General features: G+C 48.6%; 2 protein-coding genes across 2 annotated transcripts in view; both read right to left on the reverse strand.

Annotated features, from left to right (window-relative positions):
- Positions 1–101: 101 nt before the first annotated feature.
- Positions 102–22,705, reverse strand: ERLIN1 (ER lipid raft associated 1). The gene is given in 13 exon segments (XM_063338478.1): positions 102–3,699; positions 3,701–3,844; positions 4,044–4,123; positions 4,402–4,491; positions 5,067–5,158; positions 6,183–6,241; positions 11,370–11,443; positions 12,581–12,706; positions 13,493–13,554; positions 19,701–19,747; positions 20,269–20,350; positions 21,590–21,713; positions 22,573–22,705. Coding segments are annotated over 13 exon segments (1,128 nt in total). The 5' UTR covers positions 22,598–22,705; the 3' UTR covers positions 102–3,576.
- The window catches only part of CHUK (component of inhibitor of nuclear factor kappa B kinase complex), a 41,875-nt gene continuing 41,297 nt past the window's right edge, over positions 22,696–23,273 (reverse strand). The window contains exon 21 of the mRNA XM_063338472.1: positions 22,696–22,835. Within this exon, the coding sequence (XP_063194542.1) occupies positions 22,809–22,835 (27 nt within the window). The 3' untranslated portion in view covers positions 22,696–22,808. The remainder of the gene's footprint in view (positions 22,836–23,273) is intronic.

Below are 23,273 nucleotides of genomic sequence, written 5' to 3' on the forward strand. Positions count from 1 at the left end.
TGGGGATGTGCAGTGTTACTGCAGGGTGAGGCACAGGGTTGTCCCCCCCCGCCACGTGCCTACAGCGACACTGGCCCTAGGACACATGAAAACACTGAGGAAACAGTAACAAAATAATTTTATTCTGCTTTATCGAAAGAACTTAACACTGTGCATGTAAACTTGACCGTACTTATTGTTTTTCCTTAAAGAAGGCGCAGATCCAGTCGCAGACCCCTTCTGTCACACAGGAGCACAGAGGCCTTTTTGAAGGGGAAGAAAAAACAGTTCAATCCCACATTCCTGGCTGCACCCATATTCCCGCTCTGCAACTCCCAGCTCTGAGAGACGCAAAGCCTAGACAGAGGTGTTAAAGCCATGGTGATTCCCTCCTCTTGCACGCCTACTCCGGCTCCCGAAGCAGAGGGCTAGGGAAGCAGAGAGGGACAGAGGAGGTTTTCGCAGAAGGCACCATGCATCACACACACCTTGCTGCAGGACTTCAAGCCACAGAAGCATCTCTCGGTGTCCCTCAGACCACATGGGCCACCTCTGGCTGATGCATACCCAACCAGAGCAGGACAACATTTAGCCAGACGGACAGCCACTAACAGCAAAGTCATGCATCCACCCGGACAGCCGCAGTGAGACCCACTGAGGTTCAGATCCAAAGGGAAGCAGCTCTTCCTGCAGTGGCCTTGAAGGCTTTCCCACTCCCTGCGCAGGGATCTCACTCTGATCACCACAGGAGAGCTGTGAGCTGCCTGGTTATTGCTTGTCATGGTTCCCCTCATCCCTTACTTCTTGTCATCTCCAGGCTGGCAGAACCTACCCTGTCCACCCAGCCCCATGCCAGCACTGGGTAGTGCCCAACCTCAGTGAGCACCACATGGAGACAAGTCCATGTCTCCTCCAGCAGTGCTTCTGTTCTAAAAAGCCTGCCTTTGTCCAAAAATACAATCCAAGTGGCTGCTGCAGGCCAGCAACACCAAGGAGGTGGAGGGTCAAAGAGATGCAACTCCACTGACTCCTCGAAGCCCTTCCCACAGGAGAAATGGGACCGTGGCAAGTCAAACAATACTTCCAGAAGTCATTTCAACCACCACAGCTACAAAATATGCTACCACCCCCACTGCCCTGCCCCTTAGGAGGGCACTGCAAGGTCTAACAGGGCTAACGCTGTGCCTGCCTGTTCCTCTCCTGCCATCAGCCACGGGTTTCAACTCTGCCCTGCCTGCTGGCCGAGCTGCCTTCCAGCGCGACAGGCAGACATCCTTCCTGCTCCTGTGCTCGCCAGCATCCTTTAAAGGCTGCTCTTTGCCAGGAGAGCAGTGTTTGCCCAAGCCTTCTGCAGGTGAAGATGTGAGCTCCCCCATGCAAAATGCTCAGCTTAGTGCTCCCTAGGCTGGGACCTGCAAGGCACAGGGCTGTGCCACAACCCCCTGTGCACCAGGTGCGTACAGAAAACGCTTCAGAAACCTCTCCTCCTGGTGACAGCAGTACCCTTCCTTCCATCCTCAGAGCACGAGGGAAGCACGCTCACCCACGACCTCCCTGGAAGCCAGGATTGGTGCTCAAGCACCTTCAGCTGGCCTCTCACTGGGGTGGGGTGCTGGTCCCCTGCTCCTGCCATGGCTGGGTTTGAAAAGGAGCTGGTGTCCTGAAGCAGAACACCAATCAGGCCTTGGGAGTTTGCAGACAGACGGACGAAGGACAGACGGTGGAAAGACAGACCACTTGAAACTGCTGCAAGCTCCCAGAGTCACATGTTACCCAAGCTGGCCAGTGGTGGCAGCAGGAGAGACAGGGTCAATCCATCCCTGTTCTGCCGCAGAGATGGAGGAGAAGCAGCCAGGGCAGAAGCTGAGACACCGTAAGGCACCGTATGTTGCCAAACTTCCTTGAGAAGAGACACTGCCATCCTCTGAGTCAAGCCACGTGGGCTTGGAAAGCCTGTGTAGGTTAGGAAAGCAGCACTGGAAAGCCTGAAGCCCACACATCTCATTTGAGGAAATTATTAGCAGAGGTGAAGTCAAGCCATTTGTTTTGGGTTGAACATTTCACAAAGGCAAAACCTAAGCGTGTTCTTCCCATTGCCACAAGGCTGCAGACAGTGCCAGGGACAGAAGATCTCAATGCCAGCACCAACTGGCCCATCACCGCCAACTGGCCCGGACAGGAAAGCAGGATGAACATACAGATATCCCAGGCTGGCGGAGGAGAGGCAGTCTTGGAACAGGCAGCGGGGTTCAGAGGCAGGCATTGCTGCAGTGCTGCCCTCTGGGGAACAGTGCTTCAGCTCAAGATCTTGCCAGTTGCCTCCCCAGCCATCGTCTTCTGGGATCACCGCAGAATGCGATGAGAAACAGGTCCTAGAACAAGCATGTCCTCACAGACAAAGGGGAGGACAGAGGAAAAGAGGAACGCAGATCATACCAGCAGATTTCCCTCCGTGAGCACACCTCTTTTTCTCACCCTGCAGTGGCACACAGGGAGCGGGGATTTGATATATTACAATGCACACCAGGAGAAAAGATCATCCGGCTAGCACCGCTCACGAGTCAAAAACCTTGCAACACAGCAAAGCCTGGCCAGCAATGAGAGGACCAGCAACAGTCTCTCGACCGCAGCTGCTCAAGAACACATGAGGCAAGTCCAGCTTCTTCTTGGAGCAGTGGATTTTGCACTGGGGAGCAGCGATGCCTCACCTACTTTGCAGCTGAGGTGTCAAACATCTGATTTGCTGCAGAGCGGGGAGCCTTCGCTCTTCTCTTCCCATTCGCTTTCATCAGCGAGGCAGAGCAGTGGAAATTCAGCCCCCTTTCCCTGGCAAACATTTGCCAGCTCTGTTGCCAACCAGCTGCTCAGAGGTGATCCACGCACTCCGGAATCTGGTTTAGGATGCAAGGCGAGACTCAGCTGCCCAGCTGAAACGTACTACAGTCAGTCACGGGCAGCCAGCATGACGCTCTTGCTTGGAGAAGGGGAGTTACAGAAGCCTGTTAGAGATTGCTTGCTCTGAGTCGGTATCTAGTACCATTGCCTAAAGGAAAGAAGGTTACATCTATGGAGATCCTATTCATATAACCCATTCCACACCAAACCACTCCTCGTCAGGCCTTGCCCTGAGCAGGAACACACAGCCTCCGCTGGCCAAGGAGAGCCCACTCACTGGAGTTCTTGAGGCGAGTTAGACAGCGCCAGTAGAAACTTGCCTCGGAGTCCACAAAGCAAAGCTTCATTGGCAGGACAAAGGAAACCTCCTCGTTCTGCCTCAGCAAGGAGCACTGGGCAATGACCAGTGTGCAGCAACGTAGCACTCAAAGCCACATCTCCTACCTCCAGAGTAACACTTGCTAAATAATTGCACCTACTGCGGAAGGCTTTCCTGGTGTCTGTCTTTTAATATTCCAGTATAGGTATGTTAGTACAGGATTATCCCTCATTTGGAAGCACCAATTTAATAGGGGAAGAAACGGAAGAGGCAGAGCACTTGCAATGTGTTGCTAGAAGAAAATCACCCCAACTGCCACCTAATACACAGGATGTCCACACATGCGCTGTATCCGCCCCACCAGCACAGGGCAACAGCCCCATTCACAGCTGGGCTAGCTGTTGAGCTACACCGGGTATTTTTCTACCTCTGTCAGCCAGTGCTTTCCTTTGCTCTGAGGTGGCTTTCTCCAGAGGTGTCTGGGGCCTCCTGTGAAGGAAGGCTGGTTTCTTGGGCGGTCCTCAGACTGGCTTGCTGGAAGGCACAGGAATCCAGAAACACGTTGGGGATGCGGTCACCAAAATACAGCTTGCTGTTGGCAGCTATCGCTTGGTACTTCATTAGTTCCAGATACTCGGGGGTAAGTTTCAGCTACAAAAAAACAAAACCAGAGACTGTAAGAGACAACCTTCTGGGGCCCTCGTCATTAGATTTCATCTCAGGCAGCTGCTTCCTGGGACATGGGCTCCTAAATGAAGAGTTTTTCCAATGCAGCCCACCTAAACCTGATCTCCTGTGTAGAACGAAAAGAGTAAGCAAGTCCTCTTCTGACCAGCTTTCAAGTGCTCACCTTGTTGGAATCGGCCAGCTTCCGAGCAGTGTAGTATTCCGCATCAGCTTTTGCTTTCTCTCTTGCTAGGAATGCAGCATCTAACACAGCAACAGAGGACAGGACAGGAAAAGATGTGTTAGCCCCATCAGATTGAGCACCTGAGCTGACCCAGGTGTACCCGTGTACCTGCACTGCTGGCTTCTTGGAGAGGTCCCTGCAAGGGGGAGGAATGACCCCAGCGCATAACCTTGCGCTACTGCACCCTTTATTATTTTTGCAGGATGGCGATGCCTGTCGGCCCAGTCCTGAAGTTCCTCTACCTGCCACCACCCTTAGCTGAAAGGTGATCCCAGCAGCACGCTAGCACCACAGTTACCTTCAATTTCAGAAATTCGCTTCTCAGTTTCCTTCTCCATAATCTTCTGTTGATAGTGAATCTTGGCCACTTGAGCAGCCTTCTCCGCCTCTGCAATCACAACAGGCTCAGCTCAGACAATGGCTTCTCAGGGCTTGACCATCAGCACCCTGACACCAGCACCTGGTTGCAGAATCTGCCACGCAAGTTAAGTTTGCTCTCGGCTTTCTGCCTCCCTTTCTGCTCAGAGGCTGGTACTCCAAACTCAGTGCCAGTTGGTACTTCGAGCAACACAGTTACAGAAAGAAAACACAGTGCTGATGTTGCTAGAGTTGCACCGGCTGACATCCGTTTGACAAGTATAAGTCCCCCCGGCACAGGGACATTTAGCTTCAAGCCCAAGTAGCTTTTCTGGGAGAGCTGTCACCTCTTGGCCTGCTGTAGGGGGAGCCCCGGTGTAGGACAGAGGTGTTCGCTGCTCTGCTGCTACAGGGAGGGAGGCGGGACATGGATACAACAGCACAAACACTCTTTTTTCTTAATGACTGTTGGTGCAGCCGGGACCTGCCTCCTTCAGGGAAGCTGTCAGCCATGCAAGACAACATCCTACCCCGGCTTACTGGGGGATGCAGGGATGGAAATTCAGTCTGCACCCCATCCACTAGTACTCCCAGCTAGTAACATACCAATGAGCGCTTTCTTCCGGTCCGTCTCCGCCTCCTTCTCTACTACTTTCTGCTTCTGGGCTGCAATCAGCAGCTTGGTCTTCTCAGCCTCCCTGCAAGGTGAGAAACAATATCAGAAGGAAAGAGATGGGGAGCAGCTCTGCAAACCAGGCATGAAAGGCCAGCAGGACAGGAAGAAGCCTACCAGTTGCCAGCATCATGTCCTCACAGCCATGAGCACTATCTCTGTTTTCAGCTGTATGAGCACATGTGTAACCAGCAGGTCAAAGGAAGGGATTATTACTCCGCTCTATTTGGCACTGGTGAGGCCACATCTGGATGCTCTATACAGTTTGAGGCCCTCAGGACAAGGATGGAGTCCAGTGCAGGGCTACTGCAGATCTGGGGTGGAGGCCAGGGCATCGAGGAGAGGCTGAGGGAGCTGGGCTTGCTCAGCCAGACCCAACAGCATTTCCCCCTACCCGAATGGCTCCCAGAGGCTCCAGGGCTGGACTCTGCTTGGAGGGGTACAGCGAGGGCCCCAGAGGTACTGGTACAGCTGCAGCATGGGAAACAGTAGCCAGCCCCAAGGAAACAGCCCAGACCCATGCGAGCGAGGTGTCCTGGGACGGGGCCACAAGCGGTGAGGGATGCCCCAACTTGCCCACACATGGCTCCCAGTGACCTGCTGCAGCTGCGGCATCGGCCCTGCTGTCCAAGCCCTTTCCCAAAGGAGATCTCCATGGGTATTTATCAGACTAAAATTTGCCTGCAGTTCTGCGAGTTTGCTGGAGGGGAGTTTATGGGTGAGACTTCAAGACCCCCGAGCCCTGAATTCAGATCATGAGTCTTCTACAGGTTCTCTATATGACATCAGTGTCCTCTCTACAAAAAGGAGCAGGAACATAGCCTTGATACGGACTCTGTACACCTTAACCACCATCTTTGTGAAGGGTTGAAAAGCTTCAAGGTGGAAGAGCTATGGAAATTGAGAAACAGAATGCACAAGTGCGCCCAGTCAAGCACACGCTGTCTAGAGCCCATCTCTCACCTTCTGAGCACCAGGTAAGAGCTCTCTAATAGCATTAAGCCTGTGCTGGACCCTCAAAGCCAATTCATACAATTTTGTATACTCACATTAGCTCAAAATTTCTTCGGATGGCTTCTGGGATTTTGGGTTTTGTAACACGCACAGCCTGTGGAAAAAAAAAAAGTGCATTTTAACTTAAACATTTTGATGCGAGCTGCATAACTAAGAAATGTCTTTGCAAAACCAGCTCTAGTGCTCTGGACATCTCCACATTGATCCAAGACCACACATAATGGTTCCCAATCCTCTTGTACAACACAGCTGAGCACAGCCACTCTCACTGAGGTGCCCTGCATTTATTTCCTGTCTTTGCACCTTTAGTGGCACCAAAGCGATCAAGTAAGGCTAGTGGAACAAACTGCTAAAGAGGTCCACCACCTTTGTTAGAAGAGACTTAGTTCTCCACTCCAAAGACTCTCCAAACATCACCAGACAATGCCTCCCAAAATACTGCTCAAGAATGGGGCTCACAAACCCGACAAAATTAAATTGCAGGATTGAGACTTGCAAAACAGACGAAGGGCTACACGCTCAGAAATGGGTTTTCCAGGAGAAAAGCTTGCAGAAGTGACAACACAATTAAAGACACAGCTGTAAAGATGGGGGAGAACAGCAGGGCACGGGTGGCAGCTGTCGTTTGCAACTGCAGGTCATCAAGAGCAACGTACATAGCAATGCTGACACCACAGCTCAGGTACATGCCAGAGACAGCTGCTGAGCTGCTCTATGGAGGACTCTCTCTGAAACATGAAGGGAACAGCTCCAGAGGCAAGACCAGGAGCTACTGCATGTTGTACGGCTCATTACTGAGCTTTGGGAGACACAGATCGACAGTCCACAGCTGTGTAATTGCTTCACCACTCTTATCGTAAGATGTTTCTTCCTTACATCCAACCTAAACCTACCCTTCTTCACTTTAAAACCATTGTCCCTTGTCCTGTCACTACAGGCCTTGGTAAAAAGCCCTCTTCATATATTGACAGGCCGCAATAAAGTCTCCCTGGAAGCTTCTCCTCTCCAGGCTGAACAGCCCCAATTCTGCTTCTCTGAACAACCAAAGAAAGCAGATATATGGGACACCAAACCAGAAGATTCTTCAGCGAAAGGATTTTTCTAAGCTCCTACCACATCCCTAGAAAGCAGAGAGCTCACCTCACCTCCCACTGCAGGGTATATTCTTTATAATTCCATAATACCCCTGCACCAAAACAAAGATGAGCTTCCAGAAGAACAGCTTTTTCCAACACGGTCAAAGATTCCTCTGTAATCAGGAAAGCCACCAGGTCTTTGAAAATCTTCAGTAGCTGCTCCTTTTTCAAGCCAATGGCTCAATCTATTTAAGAGTGAAATCTACTTAAATCTACTGTATGGAAACACTACTGTGCACTGTGAGTATGTTAATAATCAAGCGTTAAGGCATTGGGAGATGCTGCGACTAAGTGGCTGAGCAACAACTTTGCAATAAAGAGCACAAAGGAATCAAATGACAAGCTCACCATATGACAGCATTTTTTCTCTGTGGACATGAAGTCCAGCAACATTCTGAGCCGCACTGGCAAAAGCTCAGCAGGAGGCTGAAGGCAGTTTTTATTCCAGTGTGGGGAGCCCAGTATAAAGGATAGCAATAAGCTGGAGAATGCAGTTGGAAGTCACAGAATCCCAGAATGGCAGGGGTTGGAAGGGACCTTTGGAGATCATCTAGTCCACTTCCCTTGCCAAAGCAGGGTCACCCAGAGCAGGTTGGACAGGAACGCATCCAGGTGGGTCTGGAATATCTCTAGAGAAGGAGACTCCACAGCCTCTCCAGACAGCCTCTTCCAGGGCTCCATCACCCTCAAAGGAAAGAAGTTTTTCCCTCATGTTCAGATGTAATTCCCTGTGTTCCAGTTTGTGCCCCTTGTCCTGTCACCAGGCACTGCTGAAAAGAGTCTGCCCCATCCTCCTGACACCCACCCTTTAGATATTGATAAGCATTGGTGAGGTCCCCTCTCAGTCTTCTCTTCTCCAGGCTAAACAGCCCCAGGTCTCTCAGCCTTTCCTCATCAGAGAGCTGCTCCAGTCCCCTGACCATCTTTGTAGCCTCTGCTGGACTCTCTCCAGTAGTTCCCTGTCTTTCTTGAACTGGGGAGCCCAGAACTGGACACAGTAAAAGTCATCAAGATGTCAATGTAAACGATGCAGAGAACGGGAATAAGTTGATGTTATGGTACTTCTCTCCTGTTGATCCTCCTCCCCGTAAATATGGGTGCAACATTTGCCTGTTTTCAGTTATTAGGGACCTCCCTTGACCGCTGCCATCTTTCAAAGGTAAGAGAGTGGCTTCACGATGGTGCAGGCCAGACACTCAGCACCCTCGGATGCATCCCACCTGGTTCCACAGAATTGTGCGTGTCCATCTGCTCAGTTGTCCTCTACTGTGGGTAACGCTTCACTTCTGCAGACACTGCTGCTTGGGTAAGGAACAGGGAGGCCCAAAGGCAGACCTTGCCAGAAAGAAGTCGAAGACAGTGTTGAGTACTTCAGCTTTTTCCACATCCTTGTTCACTATGTGCCCTGCTCCACAGCTTCCTTGGCCTTCCTTTTGCTGTGGATGCACCTCAGGAGTCCTCTGTGTTGCCCTACACAGCCATCATTAGGTCCAGGTCTAGCTGAGCTTTGGTTTTCCTAACTCTGTACCTGCGCTCTCCGTTCAACTAGCTTTATTCCTCTCAGCGTATCTATCCCTACTCCACTTCTTGTGAGGTTACTTTCTACTTTTCAGCTCGGTCCATTCATCCACACTGGCCTCCTGTCTCACCTGCTTAACTTTCCACACTTTGGAGTGTCCTTGGCAATGATGCGGGCCTCCTGGCCTCCTTTGCTGACCATGTCAGTCTTCCACAGGACCCTGACAAGCACACCTTGCACAAACTGAGTTCTGTTCTCCTTAAGCCCAGGCCCGTAATTCTCCTGTTCACCTCACTCCTCCGAGGACCTTGAACTCACCACCTTACAGCTGCTACAGCTGACACTGCTACCAGATTTCAGCTCAACCAGTTCTTTGTTGTTTCTAAAAGGTCCAGCAAAGCATCTCCCTGGGTCAGCTTTGCTCACCACTGCCAAAACCTGTGTTCAATACCCTTCAGAAAGATCCAGCATGGCTCGCAACCAGGCCTATTGCCCTTCCAGCAGATACTGAGGTGGTCAGAGACCCCCGTGAACACTAGGGCCTGCAATCATAGGGCTTCCTCTGGTCTTTTACAGGCATCTTTCCCTACTTCGTCTTACTAACCAATGATTTCCAGCAGACAAGGACGACGTGGTCCTCCATGTTGGTGTGACTCTTGCCTATATTGGCTCTTATCTTAGCTGTTCATCATCCATCCCAAACTGAAGCCCTCTGTACCCATCCACAGCAGCACTGCATTCATGCAAGCTATCCCACCAGGCCCCAGGACCACAAATGTGCATGGATTTCCAGTTTCTCAGTTTTGTTTCCCAGGAGGTGTGCGCTTCTGTCCAGACACTTGAGACAAGGCCCAGGGTGTGCAACTTTCACGTGGAAAGTGCAGGAGCCTCCCCGACAACACTGTTCCTAGACACCTCTTACCATTCACTGGTCTCCATTTCTCTTCAGGCTGTGGCTATCATTCCAGTTAGGAAAGAATGTTCTACATCAGACACCTTGGAGGACTTGCGAAGGTTTCATACATGTTAGTTTTAATAAACCTAGAAAAAAATGCTGCTAATGCCCTCTAACAGCATCTTTTCAATTAAGTTGTTTTCCGTGTCACTTTGTTCAAAAAAGAATTGTCAGTTATCTCTGAAGCACTCATGGGTGCAAACATGCTCCTCAAGAGGAAAACGTTATGCCCGAATACAGCATTATTTCCCTTAGAGCTCACAAAACAATTCAATTATAGGTACAGTTAAGTTAACCTGGGTTACACATCAGCATGCGGAGAGTCCAAAGAAAGCTCAGCTCTTCACCGAAGGAGCAGGGTATTTCATGACAAGAGACAAAGCAACATGGCAGAGTTGTATGCTGAGGCACAATTTTACTGGGAACAAGGGTGCACCTCTGCTTTGAAAGGGAAGAACAGGAACATGAGGGCAGGATCACAGTACTAGAGATGAACCACTTTCCTCACTAGTTACGGGACTTCTTCAAACTGCCAGTCTGGTGAGCTCAGTGTGGGCTGATGTTGGTGGGATATCCTTCAACTTTTGACCAACAGCAAAGGTTGGGCATGTCGATGGGATAGCGTACGCTGAAGATCAGATTTAGCTCTGCAGTTCACATCTCCCCAGCAAAGAGTTGTGAGCTTTGCTTATGCCTCTCCATACCCTGAGATCAAAAAGGGCCTTTACGTTATCACCATAATTTTTATCATGAACTTTTGCAGGAAATCTCTCTACGATGTATAGCGCAAGTTAGGTTGGGTATTTGGAAGAGCCGTGCCATCTCAACTTCTTTGTGGTAAGACACTGCCTGTGGCTCACCCCATCAAAACAGAGCAAGCCTATGCACAAATGAGCTGCAAAGCAGAACGGTATTTATCACAGCATTTCACATGCTGTCAATAGGAGGCTTACCCTCCCTGCACGCAGACGGCCAGCCTAGCTAAATGTGGCAACAACAACAGCAAAACAGATTTCGTCTCACTCCTCCCTACGTTGCAAATCTGCAGAGATTTCCATCTTAGCGCTTGCAAGCCTAAGGTATATTTTTCCCAGTCAGTTGCCTGCAACTTCAACATGTCAAAAAGCCAGTATGTCCCACAGCCCAGACAAGATTAAACAAGATTTTCTAACATTACATGTAAGCAGAAAATCACTTAAGATATAACATCTTTCCCTGTCACTGGTACAAGTGCAGAAGAGGTGAAGATCTCTTTTTCTTTTGCAATTACCTGTAGGAACTGTGCTGGCACACTGGAGTGCCCAGCTCTGTAGGGGGCCAAAGGTAGTTTGAAGAAAAATATTTTCTTGCTCTTTGCAAACTAAATCCAACACCTGCAGGTCTATGGCCTAAAAGGTCCTTTTCTCTATCCTGCAGGTCTTCCCCTAACGTAAAACTACCATTTAGAAGTGGTCGCTGTCATACAGACAGTCTTCAAATGACAAACCTCAACTCAATGCTCAACTATTTCACACTATGTGTAAAACCAAAGCAAGAAACCTCATCAATCTAGTGAAAGGGGAGCAAGTGAGAGGTGGAAAAAAGAATAATCTTTGTTAGGGAATGAACCTACCTGGATAGTGAGACCTGGTGCCATAACATTGAGATCTTTCTGCAGGGCCAACTTCAGATTCTCATCTATCTGATCTGTGTTTGAAGGACAAGAGAGAGACTACTTAGCTCATCATCATTTCTCCTACAGCTTGTGTGGCAGAGTCAGCTGGCCTTGAAGAGCAGATGTCTCTATGGTGTAAGATAAAGATACTTTCTGAGATCATACAGTACATCATTTCCCTTCCTATACCCCCTTGAAAGTGTTCCTGAAAAGAGAGCTACACACTACCATCTCTAGAAAGGTTCAGATATTGATGAACTCATGGCATCTGAGCTGAGCATAAATGGCTTTCAGTGTCTTGGCAAGAAAAAGCATCCAGAGCCTGTGGTAGACATTTATCCCTTCCTAGCCAGAGACACACCAACCCTGCTGCCTTAAGCTCTGCCTTAAGTCTCTAGGGATCTGCAGGATCAAGTACTTGCTACTGGAAAAAAAACATATTCTGTTACTTCTGAGCTCTAAGATCTTCCCACAAAAATGGACAGTTATAAAGGAAATAGACTGCATGTACTACCAGGAAACTCCTCTCTGACTATGGATATTTGGCAAGTCTCAGTACAGCATTCAAAGATTGACAGTCTCTTAATATTAGAACTCTGACAATCTTTTATCTTCCATAAACCCATTTTCCCCTGCTCTGCCAGTCAAGAAGGAACGTGATGCTGTTACGTCTCTGGGGGCACAGGTAGGTACCAAGACACAAAACATTAAATTTGCTAATTCCTGAACCACTGCTTCCCCCTCGTGAAAAAACTAGAGCATTGCAATGAACAGAGACAATGTTCCTTCTGGCTCTCACTTGCTAAATAAAGCCAGAAGGAAGTTTTTAAAGTAAAAAAGTCAATTTAGCAACTGAACAGAGGCCTGAAAGTAGAAGTACAAGACAAAACCATCACCATAGTGAGTGGCTAATTTGTGTGTCCAGAATTCAGTTCCAAGTGGAAAAGGGCTGAAATCTAATTCCCACGTGCAGATGGGGAAAGACAAAGATATCATTAAAGAGTAAAGTTACATGGAAAGTGACACATGGGTATACAAGGAGCTGGATTCTAGCCTGCAACTCAAGCACGGAGGCTGTTTGCTTGCAGGAGCCTCCTATAACATATTCCACAGCCGAACGGGGAGATTACACTGTTCTTGGTGGGCGCATCCAGCTGCCATCCACTTACCGAACAGCTCAATGTATACTTCCTGCAGGGTATGGGCGCTGCAGAACTGATTCAGCTCATGATGAATTTTATTGAAGATCAAGGTCTTATCATAGTCTGCAGTGTAGTTTCTCACAATATCGTACACTGAGGAAGCAAGAGAATTATCACAGTCACCACTGACACTTACCGCTTTCTGCAATGCCACAACCACAAAACAACAGCTCAGGGCATTAGGGGAGTAGTGCAGCACTGGGACAGGTTGGGTAGGGGATCTCCGTCCTTGGGAGTTTTCAGAACTCAGCTGGACGAAGCCACAGCTGCCCTGCCCAGCTGTTAGTCAGAAGCCTGCTGTAAGTGGGAGGAAGGTCAGAGTGGAAACCTGCAGAGGTCCCCTCCACCAGCGCTACTGGGATTATATGACTTCAAAAAGCAGAGTAGTTACAGCAAGATATACTGCACGGTCCTGTTTTATGATCTGCAGAAACAAACGAAAAGGTAAAGCCTGTCTAGGACCTGCATGCATAGGAACAGATACTACTATAAAGTGAAAACCTGTGTAGGTCTTTGGTTCAGACACTGGTGAAATCAGAAGGTAAGAGGCTTCGACACAGGCTGAGCTGGCAAGCATCTGGGGGCTTTGTCCCTTGTATTTAGTTTCACAGGTTGTCTCCCCTTCAGCAGCAAGAAATAGGCCAGCTTGAGTACCCATTGCATTTCTAAGTGTACAGGGGAGAAGCAATCCCAGAATGTATTTTCATCTGTGGCTCTCCAAAAAGCTTGCAGATACAGGCATGAAACTAAGTGGTATGGTACTGGCAACCATAAGGATACGGAGACACAGAAAACTGAAGTCTGCAAACCAAGACAGAGAGGCTATAGGATGAGTGAAGACAGTCACAGTGCTGCTTGTTGAAAGAGGACAGGAAATACCTGCATATGGTGCCAATTTATTGACAACTTCTATTCGGTCAATGTAGATCATAACACCGCCACTGTAAGTGAAAAAGAGAATTCACAAATTATTACTGCAACTGTTAAGGGTGGTCCATATTTAAAGCGAAGACTCCTCTGTCCCCTTTTTTACTGAATTCTACTAAACTTAGAACAATTCTGACTTCTTGAGCAAACCCCCGTTTTCTACAGACTAGACCCTCTCTTTGTATAAATCAAAAGCGTGCTCCAGCGCGTCTGCAAAGCCCTTTCACTTCGCTTTGTTACCTCCTACTTTGCCAGCAAAAGGAAAACATTTTTGAACAGGAATGTAGCTGCAACTATCAGAAAGGGGGAAGTCCAGCACAACAAAGGGAAGGCAACAGGGACGGCAGACGGCACCTGCAAGCAGCAGATCAGAGGCAAACTGCAAACGCACCACAGCTGTCCTAGGCAGCAAATACATTTTAAATAGAAAAGCCCTTCGTTTAAGTTCATGCATTTACTAACTCCAGCATGAACCTGACAAGGCCCTTGTTAGAAAGCAAGAAAGAAAGCACGTAACAGAATTTAATTCACGTTCCCTGCATCAATGTCATGTTGCAAACAGCTCGCCAGTTAAGACCCGCAACTGTGTGCACGTGCCCAGGCATGTGCACTGTCAAGAAGCTCCAGACACCTCATAGAATCATAGAATCTTCATGGTTGGAAAGGACCTTTGAGATCATCGAGTCGAACCATACACACAAAAAACCCAACCAACCAAACAAAAAAACCCAAAAAACCCCCACACATAACCAACAATCTCTGCCCTTCAGAGCATGCCCTGAAGCGCCACATCTAGATGTTTCTTAAACACCTCTAGGGATGGTGACACAACCACCTCCCTGGGCAGGCTGTTCCAGTGCCTGACCACTCTTTCAGTAAAGTAATTCTTCCTAATATCTAATCTAAACCTCCCCTGCCGCAACTTCAGGCCATTTCTTCTGGTCCTGTCATTATTCACTTGGGAGAAGAGGCCAACACCCACCTCTCTATAACCTCCTTTCAGGTAGTTGTAGAGGGCAATGAGGTGTCCCCTCAGTCTCCTCTTCTCCAAGCTAAACATCAGTAGAAGCCTGCAAGCAGTCCTCTCCCCAAGGGATCATGTGCTGCCAGACCAGCAGAGAAAAGAAGGAATCAGAGGTAGGGCTGGATCTCAGCCTCTGCTCTTACTGACGTGGCTTTCAGCAGGTCATGCCCACCCTTAGGTACCTATGGCACTGGGGAAAACCTTAAACGCTACAGTGAAAAAAAAAAAACAACACCCTCCTAATATTCAACAGCTTGTAAGTCTCTTGAGAGGCATATTTTCAAAGCACTCTTGCGATTTTGTCCTCAGGGCAAAAGCAAATCACAAACAACAAAAACCGTTTAGAGGCAGCTGATCCCCAGAAGCAGACCTCGCACACTTACAAACTTACTCTCCACAGTGTTTTAACTCAAACGTATGCCCAGGACAAACTCGGTTTCTTATTTGGCAGATCTTAATCTCTGGCAGTTGAAAGCTAAGTCTGCAGAAAAATCACCCAAACTTGCCTGTGTCTGCGCCCTTTTAGAAAAGGTCTCCCAGGCACAACCTGCGTTCACTCTGCAAACCTGCCTGCTGCATGGCAAGCTACGAGCTAAAAACATTGGTGATGGACTGAGCTTGCCTGCTAGAAGGGATAAGCCCAAAGAAAAGTCTCTTTAGCCAAAAATAGCTTATTTCCCAGTGAGATACTAGTAATAAGAGTATTAATCTCCTTTTCACTCAAGATTTCTTTTAAGGCCATGGTCATTCCTGCTGACTCCCTCTTAAGACCTGTTACTATTATTGAAAAATAAGATAGGGTTACGAGTCCTTTATGGATATGTCAGGCTGTGCAAGCAGTTATAATGGCATGGTATACGTGTTTTTCTCCATCTCATCTGTTCTGCACTCTAACTATCCCACCACATCCAATAAAACGACTATTGATCATGGCAAGTGATGTCCAACAGCATTCCCTGTGCTCTTCTGGACCTGCTTTCATCCTCCTGATTTATTCCTTACGACATATCCAACAGGACAGGGAAACCCAGCTTGGGGTATCCTCCAGATATCCCTGGTGAGGGAACCAAAGCAGAGTGTGTGGGCTTCTTCCAACAGAATCTCTCCACATCTTTCTGTTGGGGTCCTTTTGGCATTTCAATTTTATGGGGATGCGAGAAGAAAAAGAGAGCACCTGAGACAGTCTGCCTTCTAGGCAGAACTCATCCACAGCCCCTCATCACCTCACGTACAAGAAAGGCTGGCATCTCAGAACAGAGAGGACTGCCTACTGCCTGACTGACTCAACCGTAACACTACCCACAGCAACCCTGCCAAGGATCTCAACCTGCATGGGGCGTAAGTGAATTATATCAGTCCTCTTGGTCAGGCAATGGCTTTGAGGAAAGAGATGCCACCCAGAGCCCAAATACACTGGCCGCCCATTTCCCCACTGAGGGTTTAAGGTTCAACCGAGCCTACAAAGCACTTACACTGCAGTTTCCAGCCAGCCAGCTAGCTGCTAAAGCCACCATCATTTCACATTGTGCAGTGGGGACGGCCCTCTGGACGTTGCTGCTGTAAACCCAGAAGCCAAACCGAACCGTAATACTCTGATCTTAAAGTGAGGATCTCAGACAAGACATCCTCTCAAACAGCCTGGTCCAGAAGATGTTAGTTAACTTCTAGGTTGCAGGAGACACCGTCCTGGGCAGTTTCAGGACAGTTGCTCTGGCAGAGCATCACAGACTGATTTGGAGCGATTCACACACCTTGCTGACAAGGAACTGTATAAATACTCTCATCACCCACAGCTGCTTTACTTGCCCTTTGACACCTACAGCTTAAACGCTGGCTCAGACAGCACTCTTGCCATTTCAACAAGCCCCTACCACTCTCAAAACACCCTCGTCTGCCAGATGCACGGCAGGGTGACTTCCACAGGGCGATTTCCAGCTCTTGCAACTCTCCACTGCTGTTTCTGCAGCCTTTCTCAGACCAGCATTTGCAGCCTCTGTAAGGGCTACTCACACCCCACCCAAGGTCCTCACTGCAGAGCTGCTCATCAGGCTGGTCAGGCAGAACCATACTGAGCTGAGCAGGCTCTTTGGTCAGGGAGAGAGGAACAAGAAGGAAGTCTGAAAGGAGGATCAACACATAGACTATGCGCACCTGGGAGAAGCTGAAGCATAATCAGGCAGCAATAGCACCTAAATTTACAGGACAAGGTAAAAGCGTGCGGGGGACTAACATGCACTAACAGGCATTTCAGGAGACCTTAGAAAGCCTCATACATTTCAGGATTTTAGCTTATGCCAGGCCAGGAGAAGACAAGGGAGAAACTGAAGGACGTTGCCATAAAAAAGGGGACGTAAAATAAGGTGAAGGTTTAATGCTTATTGCTAGAGCTGACCACAAACAAGTCCGGACCAGGTTAGGCAATCAGAGCATGTAAAACTCGGGCTTAAAGGTCAGATCTGGTGTGTCTGGAGATATGGGGATTAATGCAATACATCCACTTGCAATATTGATGACACAAATTTTCCACGTGGCTGGCTAACAAGCAGGGATATGCCCCTCCACTGCTCCACTTGCATTCCTGCCAACAATCTGCAGCACGAGCACAAAATGACTCTCGCACCTCTGCAAATAAACAACTAGTGCTTGAGCAGTGTTACTGCGTAGCATCCTGGCTATTTACTGTCTCTTGGCATTGTAAAAACCTGTACAAGATTTAGCACGATTGTTTGCAGTTAAGTTTAGAAGAAAAATGCTACTTATGTAATTCTCTCATGCAATATTTGCACTACACCATTTTCAACGCATTTATTGTGAGTACATTAATTCTTCGAGCCAGCCCTTTGGAATACTTTGCTCTTCTAAAACTAATTTATTGAACTGATTTTCCATCAGTTTTTGGTGATTAGCAGACCTGCCATAAGGAAACCACTGCACTCTCCAAGGAACTGTGTGCATATTTTCTTGTTGGGGAAAGCCAGAAATCTCAGACACCAGAGGCAATTCACAGCTCAGAGCAGACACATATTCTACCTGCTGTAATGGAATGAGGTTTTTCTCTGGGGCGAGAGCTGTTTTATGAAAAAACAGTCATCTAGTGCCAAAGTATTTTAAAATCTGTATTTAACATATTCACTTAATGCTGTCAAGTATAAATGGGACAGGTAAGGCAGAAATTGTGGATGGGACACCCACACAGCCATTCAGAAGCTTCTTGATATAGATAAGAATACAAGGACAGGAGTATGAATACGGGGGAAGACAAACTCAGCCTTTAAAATCTGATGGTTTAATATACAATTATAAAAATTTAAACCGTTTCGGATCTATTCTTGCGATGAACTTTGAACTGGGAGAGTGAAATTTCAGATTTGATCCATTTGTTATTTATAAGCTAACATTTTGTTATGGAAATGTGAATTCAAAGTTTTGGCATGGACCAGCTGCAGACTTTGACCCCGAATGCAGAAAATTTAAAGGTTTCTGCAGTAACACCTTAAAAATGGGCAGGGCTACTAGGACCTTTAGACTGAATTGTATTCAATTATTAACTAAGAACTGCTTCACCAGCTGTTTGTTGTTTTAAAGCACATTTATTACCTGGAACTTCACAACCACTTACATTGCACAACTGAATCCTGCAACGCAGAAATGTAACAGGAGCTTAAAGAATTAAACTGAATATTTAGTTCCTACATCACAGACGCACAGAATGGTCAGGGTTGGAGGTCATCTTGTCCCACAGCACATTTTAATTTTGACTGTGTTAGCATGTCTAATGTAGTTAAGCTTCAGTGGAAAGCTTTCCTTGGTCTATTAAGAAGGCTTGCGGGATGGTAGGACACCAGCCCTGGCCCAAGGACACAATGCTGTTTTACAACATCCCGCAGGTGAAGTATTACTCCTATTTATGCTACTTAGGAGCTAAAAGTTGCCATTAAACACACTGCTAAAACTCTGCTCTGATGACTTTTTTTTTTTTTTAAACTTTGCCATTTAAAAGATACAGATACAGATCACAATGAATCGTAACTCCTCCTCCTTGCACTTACTTTCTACTTGACCTAAAGTCTCTTCACTTGATCACAAAGCCCTGGCTGCAGCGCTGACCACTCACGTTATTTATGGATGCTCGTGAAAGAGGTTAGAGATGTGAAACTAAAACCAGTAAGGGTTTATGTTAATATTTAAGCCCAAGCGATGTCTAACGAGTTGCTATAGGAATAATTCCAATAACTCATTTCAGTAAGGGCTAAACCAGATTGAAATTAACTCTGCCTTATTAATGTTGCTGCTAACTTTCAGCTTTTAATTTCAGCATGGTCAGTATGTGTCATCATTCAAGTCATACTGCCTTTTTTTTTTTTTAACAGAAATATTGTTGAGTACCCTAAAGCTAAAATACAAGAAGAAGCACCATCAGTTTTGTTTTTATCCTGAAGAAACAGATCCGATTATCGCTTTTATTTGTGAATGAACCAACACAACAGGATCTGCAACTCAGCTCAACTAGCCTTCTCCTTCTGTTACTGCTCTGCTTGTTAAAACAATACAGACCTGTGCTGCAAAAAGGATCAGCTTAATTACGAAGCACAGGTGCCACCCACGCATAGGATTCTTCTTTATTCTGTCTCCCTCTCCCTTTATGTCAGGTGAAACATCAATTCCAAAAATGCCCCAAATGATTCCAGGAGACTCATTTTCTTGAGCTGTTTTTGAAATGAACCATCTCCCATCAGGATTCCCATTCACCATTTACTTTTGCCCACTAAGTCACTTGTCAACACTTGTATCAGCCACAAGATTCAGAGTAGAAATACCACAAAGCAGAGGGCAGACCAAAGCACAAGCAACAGACTAGCAGAGTAATCAAGAAACCAAGCAAAAAATCAAGAAAATATCACTATAAATGTAAATACCCTAAGAACATCAATTCCAGCGAAAACAAAAGCGTTCCTTTCCATACCTCCTGCTCTATTATTTCCAAGTGTGATGTATGTGTGTATGTTTGAGACTAATTTTAGGGTATGTGCCTTTACTTTTCAGCCTCTGTGTTGCAGCACTATCAATGACTAGCTGCAAACTACACAACAGAGTGTACTTGCTCATCACCACAAGAAATAAAAAGGAAAAACATACCTTGTCCCACAAGGCACATTTTTCACTTCATCAGTCTGCAACGTGGTCTGAAATAAAAAGACAACCAGCGCTCACAAAACCTCTCCATTGTCCAGGAAGATGATGCTGTACCCAGACTCTCACAACCATTACACAGGAACATGGAGCCAAAAAGGCGTCCTCTGACTTTTGCAGAAGCGGGCAGAAGACAGACTTCTTTCAACTTGCCTTTTGTGAGACAGAAAGGCAGCTGCGCTCCTTTCCCTGCTCTCAGTTCCTGCAGCTCTCCCTGGAAACAATTAGGGCCACTAACACAAACTGTCTTCCCAAAGCAAGACATGTCCCATCCCAAGTAACAAACAAGCATGCTGGGGAGATTCCACCAAAAGGACAAGTCCCAGCGCACAGCTGGGTCTGGCACCTGAGACAGAAGGAACCATGGGCTTCCTCGGAGCCGGTGCTGCTCTGACTACCACATTACTGAGCTCCTCTGCAAACGTCAGTTGTCCAAGTCACCCCCCCACACCCAGCAATATCCCTACTGACATCTGCTCCCACTCACCCTCTTCCAAGATGAGGAGATACTAACCTGCACAGATTTGAAGGTGGTAACAAACGGGAGCATGATGTGGTAGCCTGGTCCGCTTGGACTAGATAACAATGCACCACCCCTACAGAGACAGACAGAAAATAGGGGAAAAGGCTCAAGTGACTGGAAAAAGCAAGCACTGACTTTGAGAGTGAGCAAGCACATTCAAACTGCCAGGGGTCACAGGTGCATTAGTGCAAATTACATTACTCACCTGCACCAAATTTGCCACTAATTCCCCTAAAAAAGGGCTTACTACCTAAGATACTTGCCTGCTGCTATTTGACAATTGTTTACTTCAGTCCTGTGAGCAATTAACTTTTAGAGAAGGCAGATATTCCTAAATTCTTCCCTCATTGCAACACTGCAGAGAGCTTCAAGAACATAGATATTCCTCTCCAAATAGTTCACTGGTAACCATGGAAAAATCCAGCAGTTGATGCAATACCGCCAGTTTGGATTTTCGCATGGCATTCAGCACAGTCCCTCATCCAAAGCACAAAGAAAACCCACAGCCTCTCCTGGGGACTGGCAAGTGGTTAAAAGACTGGAGACAACAGAGCTCAAACTGACTGATTGTCATAGTGCAGTATGGTCTCTTGCAGCATCCCGCAAGAGCCTGCGCTGCTCAAAACACTTGTAATTAAAGGAAAGAGCAGCACAAAAGAAACTGGTGGTGGTGAGGGCAAAGGGTAGAAGAGACAGGACGGAATGAAAAAAGGCTGGTGCCAAATTTCTCCGTTTCTTCATTCAAATTTAAAGTGAAATCTAGTCAAGAGGTGGCATTAAGTGACTGTGACCACTCGATGTTGTGGAGTGACAATGACTTGCTCTGCAGATGCTATTCACAGCATTGATGAGCCCTAGGGCTCTCCCCCAGCCCAGAGCCAGGGAGAAGACCCATTTAAAAACAACAACAAGGCAGGTACTCTGGCTGGCAGGCAGTCTTGAGTCGAAGGTGACGGCCCTTGATATAAGAGGGAGAGATCAACAGATGCCAAAAGCCTCAATGGACCAAGAGTTTTGGTCCCCATAGCTTTGAAATCCAAACCGTGACCCAGAAAAGGGGGAGAGAGGTAAAAGTAGCTGAGGATTCAGAAAGGCTGAAACTCGTTAAGGGTTCTACACAGAGTGAAGCTATCCACGCCCACATCATTCCCAATGCAGTAAGATCAGAAACAACACTGTTCGCCCACCTTGGGGCAAAACCTGGAAGGGAGACGGAAGCCTCCCAAGGTGACCTGGGCCCAGGATGAATCCTAAGCGGAGCGAGAGGGAAACTTAGGGAAGGCTCCAGGTGCTGGCAAAGGAACAACAGTACCTGTAATAGACGGCCAGATGCCCCTCCTCGACCTTGTGGATGGAGGAGTAGAGGAAGAAGACCAGGAGTCCCGCGGCCGCTGCAACGACGGCTCCAGCCTGAGCCATGGTCATCCTCGCATCACCTGTGGGACAGAGAGAGGCCGTGATGTGGCCAGGCAGATCCCGCCTGCACGGAGGTTTTTGTTCCTCCTCCCCACTGACGGCCTCCCTGCCCCCTTTTTCCCCACACCGAGCTCCTTTTTGCGGACCTAAAAAGCCAGGGAATATCCCCAGACCACGCAGCGAAAGGAAGAGGGCCGCCTCACCCCTCCCGCTCGTCACAGCGAGCGCAATGGCGGCCGACCACGACCCCCCCCACCCTTCCCCCGGTCCCCGGTGGAAGGCCGCGGGCGCACGGGCCGCACCGGGGGCCGCTCACCCGCCGGCTGCTCCCGGGACCGGCTGGGGCCCCGCCTCTCAGACCGGTCCGTAGGGCAGTAGCGGCGGCCCCCCCTCACCTCCGCTCCCCCCCATCACGGCCGGAGGACCCCGAACTCCCTCCCAGTACCGGGGACCCACCGAGGGAACCCGCCCGCGTCCCTGTAGCCGCCGCCGCGCCCACGTGCGGCCGAGGCCCCACTCCCGCCCCGCCGCGCCTGCGCGGCGCCTGCTTATGGCGTCGCGGCCCGCGACGGGGCGAGGGGGATACGGCGCCCTGCCCTGTTGCCCGGCAACAGCGCGGGGCGGGGCGGCGGCCCGGCCGGCGGGGTGCGGCGAAGGGCCCGCAGCGAGGGAGAAACGACACGGCCTCTCTCACAGCGTTTATTGCGGCTAATTCCACGTTAAATAGATACAATCTATACAAGATTCGTGTGCCACACGTTGAGGCAGTCGTGACAAGCGGCGGGAGGGCCGGGGCAGGAAGGCCCCAGCCCCTCAAGCTGCCGCCAGCTCTTGGCTCTCCTTGACTTGTCCAGGAAAGGTTCTGGGGAGAAATCACACGTCTCCAACAAGCCGGTTGCTCCATCAGTGGAAAGCCCAACTCAGCACCAGCCCGCAAAACGCTGTGTTATCTGCTGCTGACCAACGTCAAGCTGATCGCAATCAGCTCCATTAAGGTTTACAAAAACACAAGCTGACTGAGCCACCAGTCCCCTCCGGCTTGTCACATCGAAGGCTGCCAAGCCACCTCGCAGCACGCAGGCACTTGGCAGACAGCAGCACATCGGCTCCTTCAGCTATTTCAGCCAGCTCCAATCAAAACTCTGAAAGAAGAAGCAAGGAAACAACGGAAGTGCAGGAAATGGCTATTGAATAAACATTTTGCATCCAGAGGAGGCCACAAAGATGATCAGAGGGCTGGAGCCCCTCTGCTGTGAGGACAGGCTGAGAGAGTTGGGGTTGTTCAGCCTGGAGAAGAGAAGGCTCCGGGGAGACCTCAGAGCCCCTTCCAGTCCCTAAAGGGGCTACAGGAAAAATGGAGAGAAGATTTTTAGCAGGGCCTGTTGCAATAGGACAAGGGGTAATGGCTTCAAATTAAAAGAGGGAAGATTTGGACTAGGTTGGGAATTGGGGAAGAAATTTTTTACGCTGAGGGTGGTGAGACACTGGCACAGGTTGCCCAGGGAAGTTGTGGATGCCCCAGCCCTGGAGGTGTTCAAGGCCAGGACAGATGGGGTTTTAGGCAACCTGGTCTAGTGGGA

This window comes from Chroicocephalus ridibundus, chromosome 6 (assembly GCF_963924245.1).
Source record: "Chroicocephalus ridibundus chromosome 6, bChrRid1.1, whole genome shotgun sequence".
NCBI classification, from domain to species: Eukaryota; Metazoa; Chordata; class Aves; order Charadriiformes; family Laridae; genus Chroicocephalus; species Chroicocephalus ridibundus.